At 38.8% G+C, this 12,536-nt stretch overlaps 1 protein-coding gene across 1 annotated transcript; it reads left to right on the top strand.

Moving 5' to 3' along the window:
- The first annotated feature begins 4,708 nt into the window (after positions 1-4,708).
- Positions 4,709-12,352, top strand: LOC128467162 (phospholipase A and acyltransferase 3-like). The gene is made up of 4 exons (XM_053448702.1): positions 4,709-4,860; positions 7,077-7,176; positions 9,736-9,995; positions 10,783-12,352. The coding sequence occupies exons 1-4, from the start codon at positions 4,846-4,848 to the stop codon at positions 10,879-10,881; spliced, it is 474 nt and encodes a 157-aa protein (XP_053304677.1). The 5' UTR covers positions 4,709-4,845; the 3' UTR covers positions 10,882-12,352.
- The last annotated feature ends 184 nt before the right edge of the window (positions 12,353-12,536 follow it).

Below are 12,536 nucleotides of genomic sequence, written 5' to 3'. Positions count from 1 at the left end.
TTTTAATGAACCTATATGCACTGTTGAATCAATGCAAATGATACTGTAGTCCTAAATATATCTTAATTCTGACTTTAAAAGCCACATGGGCCTGAAATTTCCTCATTCCTGTTGCAGGACAAGGTATGAAAATACTGTATATATCGGACGACAGACAGTTAAATATTACAACTGCTTATTTAAAGGTTACACGAAACAACCTTTCCCCGAATATCGTTTTTTTTTTTTATTGTTACTTTAGCAACATTGGTGCCTTATCGGTATTCCTAGTACAGTTTGTGCCTTCTTCAGGTGGTGTATGAAGCTCTTGGCTGTTTAACTCAATTACACAGTTGCACTATACACATCTGCGTCTTATCCTGTACATGTAAAGGTCCTGCTTGTCAATATCCAAAAAGTTACCAAAAGTGTAATTAAAGAGCACCAAAAAAATTAGAAATAAGTGCAGCTGTATTTTTAAAATATTCTTGTTAAAATAGTGTTACAAGGTTTTAATTATCCTTTTTGTTAAGTGGAAATATATCTATAAACTCTCAAGAACCAGGGGAACGTCACCAGTGAGCGATATTAGTAAATATAAAGTTATGTATACATGAATATATATGAATGTCCATAGTCTTTCACTCTATTTTCCAAAGAAATAGCCAAGTAGGTATTCCCAATCACATCACAGCAAACTAAAACCTTAATGGATCACTCCCGTTATTGAACATCTTTATCCATACATACATGCATATATATAGTGCAGAGATGTGCATTTCCACAGGTATAGCAGTTTGCACTAAATAAACGCATACAAGGTATGTGCAGGCACTAGTGTTCCACTTTGTAGCAAAGTGTACAATTTGTATGTATTTGTGATTGTGCATGATTGTGAACTAGCTATATGTGGTTGCATGTGTATATATGCATGTATATGGTTTGTTTTGTAAAATATATTGGCCCTTAATGTATCTTTTCTGTTAAAAATTGTATGTTAAAATGAAAGAATACACCAATTGGCAGCAATTTGCATGTTTTACATTAACTATTTCTGTCTTCTGGTGAGAAGATACAGCTTGCAGCTGTCCTTTGTAGTTTTTCATGTTTGTTTTATAATTCAAAGAAAATTATATAAGTGGAGGTTTAGATGAGTGCCCAAAGATGATTTTTTTTCATAATTATAAATGTCTTCTTAAGTACCAAATGGTGTGTTTAGAAATATTTTGTTTGATACTCCATTGATGTCAAATTTACTTAGGTCTTGAAAAGCTGATGTCCAAAGCTGAGGTGTCACACAAGAGGATATGTAATCTGGGCCAATGAATGATTTCTTACTCTTGCTGCTTAACTTTTCTATCCTGTATGAACTATTTTTTAATAAAGGCAAATGTAATAATTTCCTGCTATGCGTGTTATAAATATTTGTAATATTAACTCAATATTTAAATTGTATGGACAAATTTATTCTAAGTTAACCATTGCTACCCCTCTTCTTGTCCATCACAGTGTCTTTATATGCGTTTTGAAAAGGGTTGTTCAATTTAAGCAGATTCTGCATCAGGAATGAGTAGAAGTGAGAACGTTATTTGATCACACTAAAATATACTATTCCTCTAAGAAAACAAGGCTGGGAAACTGTTGGTGACCATGGCTACACCTCAGTCCCTCAAACAAGTTATTAAAAGGATACTGATGTCAGACAGTGCCTCTCTGACATCAACAATATATCAGTCAGTCCTTCCACTATACATTCAAATTTTAAAACAGCCCCAGATAACAAGGATTTGCGCCCTAGCTCAGCTGGTGTTGCTGCAATCGAGGCATCCAGCAACACCAAAAAACAAAAACCTAGAGACCTTGTACGATTCCTTGAAGAACGGGAATTCACCATAATGAAAAGCCATATGCCTTTCTATTATAGTGGCACCCAGTGTGTGTGTGGGGGGGGAGTACTTACTACGATCAATGATCGCCTCTTAAGCTTAAGCCAGTGTTGCAGAAATACCAGCATTTGAAATATCCTGGGGTGTCTGGTTTTCGAAAATATGTGGTTTGATAGAGGTAAATTCAATTGCCCAGGTTCAAAGATGTCCCAAATAGGGCAACAATGCGCACCTCCCAACCGTGGCCCTTTGGCCCCCAAACAGCCAAGCAATCCTATGCACGGGACTTACTGTACTCCGGAGATGTTGCTGAATACATATTGGGGTGTGACAAATACCAGGAGCTGTATATTCATACCTGAAGCACAATGTGTGTGAAAAAACACACCAAAGTTAGTGCATGGAAAGAGTTAAAATACTAGGATTTGAAATACCATGGGGTGTCTAGTTTTCAAAAATATATGGTTTGGAGGTAAATTGAACTGCCCGGCTTCACAGACCTCCAAAATAGCACATGGGGCAGAATGACCAGTTATGAGAAAAAAGGTTTATAAATAGCAATATGTTACTTGTACTTGTGGCACAAATAAAAGTATTGGGTGTTTCTAAACTCAGGGCCAATAGTAGAATCTATTTAGCAGTTTTTTTCTTTAGCTTTTGTAGATGAGTAAAAGGTTTTTCAAATAAAAGTAAAGTGTTTTTCCAATTTTTCACCATATTATATATATATTTTTTTACAGTAAATTAGTTGATGTCCCACACGCACCCTACTCCAAGCGTGCGCATGACTTGGTTCTGGTGGTAAAAGGGTTAAAATCTGTCTGCCCTAGACCGGAAATAGTGCTAAAAATAAAAATATCTACCCTTAATACCACACACAATTAACTATAATGATATAACTAATATAATGCTGCCACCACCAAGACAATTCATAAATGGGGTGCCTTGGTCCCCCAAGAGAATTAGACTAAGAACCCACACAATATACTTTAACACAATAATTATGTGATTTCAAATTACCAATAAAATGGTCTAATCAGGTAATGTGAGTCTTTACCAGACAAAGGCAGAACTTAATAAAGGAATATTTATTATAAACAAAAAATAGTAACGGTGCATACAAAAAAGATGATAAACAGACTGATTTATACAACATTAAAGTAAAACAATGGTGGTCGGTCCCTGGTTACAGATCATGGCTGTCTGCTAGAGATAATCCCCTCAGCCAGTAATGGGATGATATACTGCTGGGGGTAGCCACACTAGTCTTTACAAAGTCAGGGCCCATAGTCGGTAGGGAGGAGGCTGGCTGTCAGGCCTCTCCAGTGGCCCCAGTAATGGAGGGTTCCGTCACAATTGTCAGGAAGGGTACAAAACTAAAATCAGCCATTGTCACAAAGGGGTTAATAAGTGATTTTATACTTGAGATATTGCACCACAACAGACCCATGAGCCTCACTAACAATATACAATCTAACATTCTGTGTGTTATATCACTGTGTAATGATATTATGAACCCTTTACAAGGTTTGTTTTGAGGATCTGCAATAGTATATGGCTAAAAGAATCACTTCACAGATACAAAAACAAAGTAAAACACATAGCAACAAAACATCAAAATAACAAATTTCTGCCAGTTAATGAGACTAAAAAGAGCCAATGCACGTGAGACATGATGTCATCGTAAATGGCGCTCCAGTGATATATTATCATATATCAATATCATATATTATAAATAGAAGGGAGAAAACAAATATTTCTATACAAAGACAGATATACAAAACCATAAACAATGTAACCACAGAGAAACAACTGTACCCTAGAGTACTGTGACAAAATATCAATATAACCATCTAACTGGGGAAGAACCACACTTTAATATCATGGATTTTAGAAAAGAATATGACAGTCCCAAACGGTTAACAACCATATAGAGATCTGTATCAGTCAGGACTGCGTTGATGAGGCAGCCTTGGAACTTGAAGACTGGTGACCACCTGATGATGCAAGTGTGGCTGATGGCTGGATATGCACAGCACCGTCTGTGCTCTGTTTGGTCTGACTTTTTAATCTAGTTCCTTTTTTGAAGTCTTTCCTTTATCTACAAACCTTACCTGACCAGTTTTGGAGGATCAATTAATACACAATATACTATGAAGTCACAACTTACATGCCCTCAAATGAAACTAAATAAATAAAAAGGAGTTTCCTTATTAGTCCATTCAGGACCCTAGAGACATAATATTATGCACACCAAAAATGACCCTTAGGGCATAATAGTATGCCTAACATTTTTGCTGGCTCTGACCAGACAGCTTCAGCATAAGAGCCTTTGAACACCCCCACTGTTCGACATTCAGTCATTCCCTTCATGGGAATTATTATGAATCTATGGGTTATTATTGAGGTTGAAAGAAGGTGCAACACAGATAAATGGCCTTATTGCCACAGTAACCATGGAGACCATTTAATTGATTGCTACGGCGATAAAGCCACTTTTGAAAAGGTCACTCTTTAAATATAACTTATGTACAAAAATGCAACGTATCCAGCTAATTTCCCAAAGAGATAGGTCTAGAAAGCTATGCAATGTATTCTAGTTGCTGGCTAAATATTATGGGAGTTGTCCCTGATGGACATGTGTTCAAACTCCGAAACACTGACGTCATTTCTGTGATTTTGATTCCTGATCTTCACCCGTTTGACCCCGCGGATTTTCCTGCTAGCACACTGCATATCTACAAGCCAGCCACGTCGTACCGTTCGCCTCTATTTAATTATCACTTTCTATTTCTGTTTTGTTGGTTTCGTTTCATCAAGTTGATCCCCGTTATATACAGATTTTTGCTTTCCTGTGTTTAAGACACGAAGAGCTTCCAGATCTTAGGTCGCTGACTGTTGACACTCGGTACAACCACTTTCACTCCAACGAGGGGTGGATACAATAAAATAACGGAAACTCAGACGGTCAGGAGCCGCCATGCCTCTGGTCTCGGTGAGTTATAAGCTAATAGTTATTTCTTTGTCACGTGCTTTTTGTTAAATTGTTTTATACAGAAGTGTGTTTTCTACTGGGCTAAAGGCAGAGCTGGACACACACATCAGCTGACGTGAGGTCATAGATATTTGTGGGGCCGGGACAGTGAGTTTAGTGAAATGTCACTGGGATTTCTAATGGCTATGCCCTTGGAATAACAGTCTCTGGGATAATGCTTTGTGATATGGTATATAATGCCATGTATAACATCCCTTTACAAAAGAATCAGTCTACAGGGAGGGCTGGGCAAACCCAAACTACATGTCCAGTAACAATCCAAGAAGTCTGACAATATCCCAAAGATGAGCCTGGCCAACACAGATTTTCTAAATAAAAAATGAAAAGTTTATAAAAAGAGCTCAAAAAAATGCAGTTGAGGTGTGCATTTTGCCTAAAGCTCTTGTTACTGTAGTCTAGTGGCTGTATATGGCACTGCAAGTAAAATAAATGCTGGTGCCCCAAAAATTCAAATCAGAGGGGCCCCTTAGCAGCCCCCTCCAGAATCAGTGGGACTTAAACCTTTAGAAACTGTTGTCACAAACGTACAGCTTGTCATATGGTCTAATTCCTGCCAGAGCTCTGCTCGTCTATCTCTGAACAACAGATTAATAAGAGAAAGGTCCCAGGGATCTAGCTGAAGCAAGGAGCAGATATGACGAAGCACTAAGGTGCGAAACGCGTCAAGGCATTCTGCTTGTTTTTACGCTGCATGTTTATTCACACCATGTGGATCTTGAAAACAAAAATCACTGATGGAAATTTGACAGTCATCCTTGGACCGCTGTGATATAATTTTCTTTCTGTTTCTTCTGTCTATACTGATTTTTAAATTTCATTCAGCATATATCAGAGCCCTGTACAGTGACTATGGGGCATTTTATTACACATCTCAGGAGAGGGCAGGGTGTTTCTCAGCATGTACAGGGCTCTGCTAGATTTATTTCTGAGCCCAGATGCTAGGGTGTATGCACTTCCGTACCTGTTAGCAGCTTGTAGTTAAGTGAACCAAGCTCTGTTTGGTCTGAGGCATTTGTAATAAAAAAAATCTTGGGAAACCACCCTGCTAGTAGTAGTTTTCCATACTATAATCTATAAACAGCAGCACAAGCCTTCTGTAGGAGTCCTGGGAGAGGCTATAATACTTCCTGGCAAGCCTGGAAAGAATCATTTAACCCCACTAATGCCAACATACTGCAGATTGAAAATTACCATATGTTTCTTGCCAGTAGAAATTGCAGCTCCTAGGCTACTCTGTGATCAGACTATTCACTGATTGGCTGAACTCTCATTGAAATCAGGGGATCCAGCCCCCTCCCCCCATGATCTCTGGGCAGAAGGTGCATTATCTTGCATGGAAAGTGGGGCACCATTTATATTTAAAAGGACCTCTCAGCTATCATGCTATCCCTTTAACCAATTTTTTCCTTTCAAGTATATGTATAACACTCGGTCTGTTTGCTGCCCTTGAATCCTGGTGTTGTACAGCCCTGCTATCCCCCTGTCCCACTTTTATCTAGCCTGTCATACTACTGTACATCCCTGAAACTCACAATAGTTTGTATATAAACAGCAGATAATTTGTTGTATATTAACTGGTGTAAGTAAAACATATTCTTGTTATTAAAACACTTTGTGGCTATCAATAGGTCAGAAAGGTCTAAAAGGTATTTAAGCCTTGATCCCTAGCCATACCTCGGACTACACACCAAACAAGTGTCACTCTTTGGCTATTTGAAATATTATGAGGCATGGATCTATGTCTAAAGCTTCACCAGAAGCAAAATAAACTGAGATCTGTAGCTTTTAGAAGTAAGAAGGCAGACAAAGGTTACCTGCTTAGGTAGCAGACTAAGAAATTAATAGTTGATGCTTTCTGATATTTTAGCTGATTTACAACAATGTTTTCAATAACTTTGTTTATATTTAAACTTAACAAGAGTGACAACATCTTGGTAGTGCCTTGGTAGCCTCGTATTTAAAAAAAACGCTTTAGAGCTTTGTATAGCTTTAACAGCCATCTTAACTCTATCTTTGCCAAAACCTGGGATGCTTCTTTTCTTCTGTTGGGACATATAAAGACTTTTCCCTTCTAAAGGTTGTCTCTTTCTTCCTATGTCTACGGTGAAAAGCATTTGGAAATGTCCTTTAATAAGCATTTTAATTTTCTTCCTCAGGGACCACCGCCTAAGCCTGGGGACCTAATTGAATTCATAAGGCCTTTTTACCAGCATTGGGGTATATATGTGGGAGATGGATATGTTGTACATCTGACTGGTATGTATCTTCATTCTGACATGAACTTTGTTTAAAACATAGCTTTCCTTGTCATACATTTGAACAGCATGAGGAGCAGTGACTGGTCCAAATCACCTTCAACGATGTCCCAAATAGCACATGGGAGCAGAATTACCAGATTTTGAAAAAATGGTTTTGAAATGGCAAAATGCATATTGAGCATTTCTAAACTCAGGGCAAGTAGTAGAATCTATTTAGCAGGTTTCTTCATTAGCTTTTATAGATGAGTAAAATAGTTTTCAAGTAAAAGTCAGAAAAAGTCATTTTGTTCTCAATTTTCACCATATTTTATAATTTTTTATAGTTAATTATATGTATATGTTTATGTATATATAAATAAAGCTCTTCTTGTCTGAAAAAAACAATATATAACTTGTGTGGGTTCAGTAAATGGGAAAGAAGAAAATTACAGCTAAACACGAGTACCTCAGAAATGTTAAAACAGCCGTAGGGTACAAAAAATAATATCAGCCACTGTAACGAAGGGGTTAAATTGTTTGGTAATGGCCTAATAACCCTTTCCAGACTGATGGGCAGCAACAATTGCTTCTCTAAGAACATTGATGATGTCTTTCTGCCTTGGCATTGTGTTAACACACCTGCTCCCATCCAGCAAACTGCTAAAACTTCTTCTTTGCTGATTATCAATTAATCAAGGGCATTTGATTACCAGCACCTGTCTGCTACTTAGCATCTTAATTCCTATGGCAGCAGTAAGGGCATAAATAGTTTTTCACACGTGGCTTCTCCATTTTGGCTTTATTTTTGTTTAAGAAATCCTGACACGGTGTAATATGTCACGTGTTGTTGTTCATCTGAGGCTGTATTCACTTATTTTGTAGACCTACTGTGTTATGTCCTGATATGTAAAACCATGGAATTCAAAGAGGATGTAAATTTATTTAATCTAAATTTTTTTTTTAAAATAATTTCATGAATGGATAATTAAAAATAAACTCGTAAAAAAATGCACAGAAAACTAAAAAGGTTCTGCTGTGCAAGATCACAGCCTATGATGTAATCAATGCCAATGAAGGGTTTAAAACCCCTTCCTTTCCAAGAAACGAGATGACCTCCCCCAAAATCTGAATATTAATTTAGGAAAAAAGAAAAAGCCTGAATATAAGATGACCCTATAGGAAAAAAGTTTTACCAGTAAATGTTAATTCATGTAAACTATGTTAACTATTTTTTTTAATAAAAGCTATGATTGAGAAAAATATTTTGTTTTTAATTCCTTTTATTTTCCAACCTGCCCCCCAGTTATGCACATCTGCCCCCAGGCTTGTCACTCTGCCCCATAAATACCTTAAACCCCTATATGCCACTGTGCCTCATGATATGCCTTTTAACCCTCTAAATGCCACCGTGCCCCATGATATGCCTTTTGACCCCCTATGTGCCACTCTGCCTCTAGAAATGTCTTATACCCCTATATGCCACTCTGGCATTTAGGGGGTTAAAATGCATATTATGGGCCTGAGTGGCATATAGGGAGGTATAAGGCATTTCAGGAGGCAGAGTGGCATATAGAGGGTTAAAAGGCATTTCTGGAGGCAGAGTGGCATTAAGGGGGTTAAAAGGCATTTCATAGAGCACTCGACACCCTAGGCCAGGATTCGTCTCTCAGTATACCATGTGGGCACAGGCAGCAAGAGATGTGTTTGGACAGACACATCTCCTGAAAGCCTAGAAGCTGGAGGTGGTGAGTATGGAGGGTTTTCTGCAGAAGCATTTGCAAGATGGACTACGTAAGAATTTAAAGGGGACATTTGGTCATCATAAACATAAATAGATCTTCAAAATTACATTGAAGATTATAAAAACTGGCAGGGTTGAAACAAGTTGCATGCAGGGATGTACCGTATTGGCTTGAATATAGGCCGCACCCCAGATATGCTTTATGCCCCCTAGAAATGCCCACCTACCCCCTAGAAATGGCCACCTGCCCCCCAGATATGCTTTATGCCCACCTGCCCTCCCTGATATCCCACTCTGCTTCCTAGAAGTGCCAACCCCCCCGACTTACCAATGCCCCCCAGACTCCTGGCCGGCTGGTGGACGTTTGTGCGATGCATGCAAACAACCTCCGCTGCCGGCATTTCATCGACGGAGACACACAGGCTGAAGTGCCGGCAGCGGAGGTTGTCTACGCGCATCGCCACAGCCGGTGAATGTCTGCGTGATATGCGAAGGCAACCTCCGCGGCCGGCACTTCTATGATGGAGCACCGGAAGGTTATGTCACGCCGGTGCTCCACCATAGGAGGAAGTTCCGGCAGCGGAGGTCATCGCGCAGATGTAAATGGCTGCCGGAGAGAAGGATCCAAACCCCCCAGAAAACGGAACAAAAACTCCCGCCCGGCGCCCGGAACTGCATGTCCTGGGGGTCGGGCGACATGAACTGCGCATCCCTGCGCAAAACCCTGAATATAGGCCGCAGCCCCACTTTAAAGACTTAAAGTGGGGGAAAAAGTGCAGCCTATATTCGGACCAATACGGTATAATGAAATATTAACTATTTATATTCTGCCATCAGATCAAGAAGGTTGGTCTAGTTTATCCTCAGCACTTGGTGGTACAGCCGTGGTGAGAAAGGATCTCATAGAAGATGTTGCCGGTGGTTGCGATTATAGGGTCAATAACAAGTATGACCAGAAGATGATCCCTTATGCTCCAGCAGAGGTGGTAAAGGCTGCATTGCAGCAAGTCGGCCTAACAATGCCATACAGCGTGACCAGTGCCAACTGTGAACATTTTGCAACTGAATTGAGATATGGAAGGCGCTTCTCAGATCAGGTATTGTGCATATATCCTATTTATCTAATTTATTACAGTATAGCTATTTTTACAGCTGGGATTTTTCATTTTCAGTGTGCTATATGGGTAGTTAGCAAGTTACAATTTTTGACAAAGACTGTTGGTAGAAAAAGTGCATGGTAACTGTTAAAACACCAGCAGCTGAAATACCCTTGAGTGTCTAGTTTTTAAATATATATGGTTTGATGGTGGGTGAATTGAATTGGCTGTCTCCAAAGATGTCCCAAATAGGACATGGGGTAGGATTACAAGATTTGAACAAAATAGTTTTGAAATCGCAAAACGCTGCTTGTTGGCTTAGAACTTTTAAAATATTTGCGTATTTCTAAACTTAGGACAACTATTAGAATCTATTAAGCAGGTTTTTTCTTTAGCTTTTGTAGATGAGTTTTAAAATAAAGATTTTTCAAATAAAATTCATAGTGTTTTTTTCCTTTATTTTTTACCATATTTTATTTTTTCTTTATAGTAAGTTAGATAATGTAATCAATATAGTGGTATCTAAAGTAGGCTCTCCTTCTCCTGAAAAAAACAGTATATAATTTGTGTGGATACACTAATTGAGAGAGAAGAAAACTACAGCCCAGTCCTTGAAGCGCCTTTCTGCCCCATGATATGTTGTATACTGTCAGATACATGGTCTGCAAGTGCATCTATAGTTTAAGGGGCTTTTATTTTGTTTCTGGTGTTTTTTGTAGTGTGTGTGATAGTATTGATCGTATGGGTGTAGTGATGTTGATTTTATATGAATGTTATTTTCTTACAGGTGGTTAATGCTACAACATATGCTGCAGTTGGAGGAGTTGCTTTAGCATCAATAACTGCCATCTTTGCCCTTGTGAGGAATAAGCGTCAGAACCAGTGAAAGGAAAAAAAGACCATCTCTCAGTGTGCTTCCAGATGAAATCCCACGAAACATTAACATTGTACTCTTTTTCCAGAGAAAAGCAGTGCAAACTATTTAATGCCAGAGCATTGGAAAGCATCAGTCAACTTGTCCAAGGCTGAAGCAGCTTTTTCATTTAACAATATAGGCATTTGGGAAAATTGGGTCACCATTTATTTACCAAAATAAAATTATACGTTATATAAAGTAAACGCAAAGGTAGCCAACACACCTGCATCACTATAAGACATGCTGCCTTAGAACAATCCTTTCTCATGGTAAGCCTACAACATGCAGTCAAAGGAGGAAGTCCTATGGAGTGGGCCAGAATAACATAATTACGTAACATGTGTACGTAAGTATAATATACAGTTAGAAAAAACCTTGCAATTTCCCTTAATAACCAAACATGGCACTGAATATTAAAAAGTTATTTGCAGTAACATGTAATGTATTGAGCAATCATAGTTGATTTAATTATTTACATTTTCTTTAACCTCTTGATGACAATATATGTGCCCGACCTGTCATGGGGTTAAACAAGCATAGAAAACAACAATTGCTTTCTTAGCTCAGCTAGTGTTAATGCAATGCCTCGACACTGAGGCATTCAGCACCACCAAAAAAAACATAGGGGCCCTATTAGACAGCGCATAGGAGTGATCATTTTCACCATATTAAAAGGCTATATGCCTTTCAAATCTGACAGCGCATGTGGTCAGAAGGTAATGATGCTCAGCCAGTATTGATAAAGTGCCTTTATATAGAAACTTTCAGTAGCACACACAAAAAAAAGTCAAGGGCCCTGTTTGATTGCTCCTAGGTGCATTTTAAAACTCCATCTGATAGAGATGCCCCTAACAAGATGGTGGTGCCCGTTCAAAATAAGTTCTCAGAGGGACTATACAGGTCTAACCCTGCTGGTTGACTACTGGTACTACAGCCAACCATGCAGGTCAATGGAGCCCAGCTCGCTTATCACTATGTGACCATTGAAAAAAAAACAGTCCTAAAATTGGAGCTGGATCTTCCAAAAAATCCTGGCATTAAGAGTTAAAATACCACCATTTGGAATACCCTAGGGTGTCTAGTTTTCAAAAGTGTATGATTTGATGGGTAAATTGAATTGGCTGGCGGCAAGGACTTGGGGTCAGGATCGCCAGATGTCAAAATCCCAAATTGAAAAATGTGCACCTCCCGAACTTGGGGTTTTAGCCCCCAAATAACCCAACAAACCTATGCATGGCTATTACTGCACTCAGGAGATACCACTGAACACATATTGGGGTGCTGTTTGGCTGCGATTTATAAAAACTATAAATTCATACCTGAAGTTTAATTTGTGTGAAGAAAACCAAAAAAATACTATAACGAACTTTGACAAAGGCTGGTGGTAACATTAGTTGGAAATGGTTGAAGTACCAGCATTTGAAATACCTTCAAGTGTCTAGTGATAAAAAATACATGGTTTGATGGGGTAAATTGAATAGACCGGGGTTCAAACATGCCCCAAATAGGGCATGAGCATAGGATCACCAAATCTCAATGTTCAACACTGAAAAATGGGCACCTCCCAAACCTGGCCCTTTGCCTCCCAAAAAGCCAGGCAAATCTACGCATGAGTGATATTGCTG

This window comes from Spea bombifrons, chromosome 10 (genome assembly GCF_027358695.1).
Source record: "Spea bombifrons isolate aSpeBom1 chromosome 10, aSpeBom1.2.pri, whole genome shotgun sequence".
In the NCBI taxonomy this organism is placed as follows: Eukaryota; Metazoa; Chordata; class Amphibia; order Anura; family Pelobatidae; genus Spea; species Spea bombifrons.
Note: the sequence above shows the minus strand (reverse complement) of the source record. Positions and strands in the feature narration are given on the sequence as shown.

Coding starts and splice junctions, on each gene's coding strand:
- LOC128467162 (XM_053448702.1), top strand. Junction 7,177..9,735: donor ATATGTTGTACATCTGACTG/GTATGTATCTTC, acceptor TTCTGCCATCAG/ATCAAGAAGGTTGGTCTAGT. Junction 9,996..10,782: donor GAAGGCGCTTCTCAGATCAG/GTATTGTGCATA, acceptor ATTTTCTTACAG/GTGGTTAATGCTACAACATA.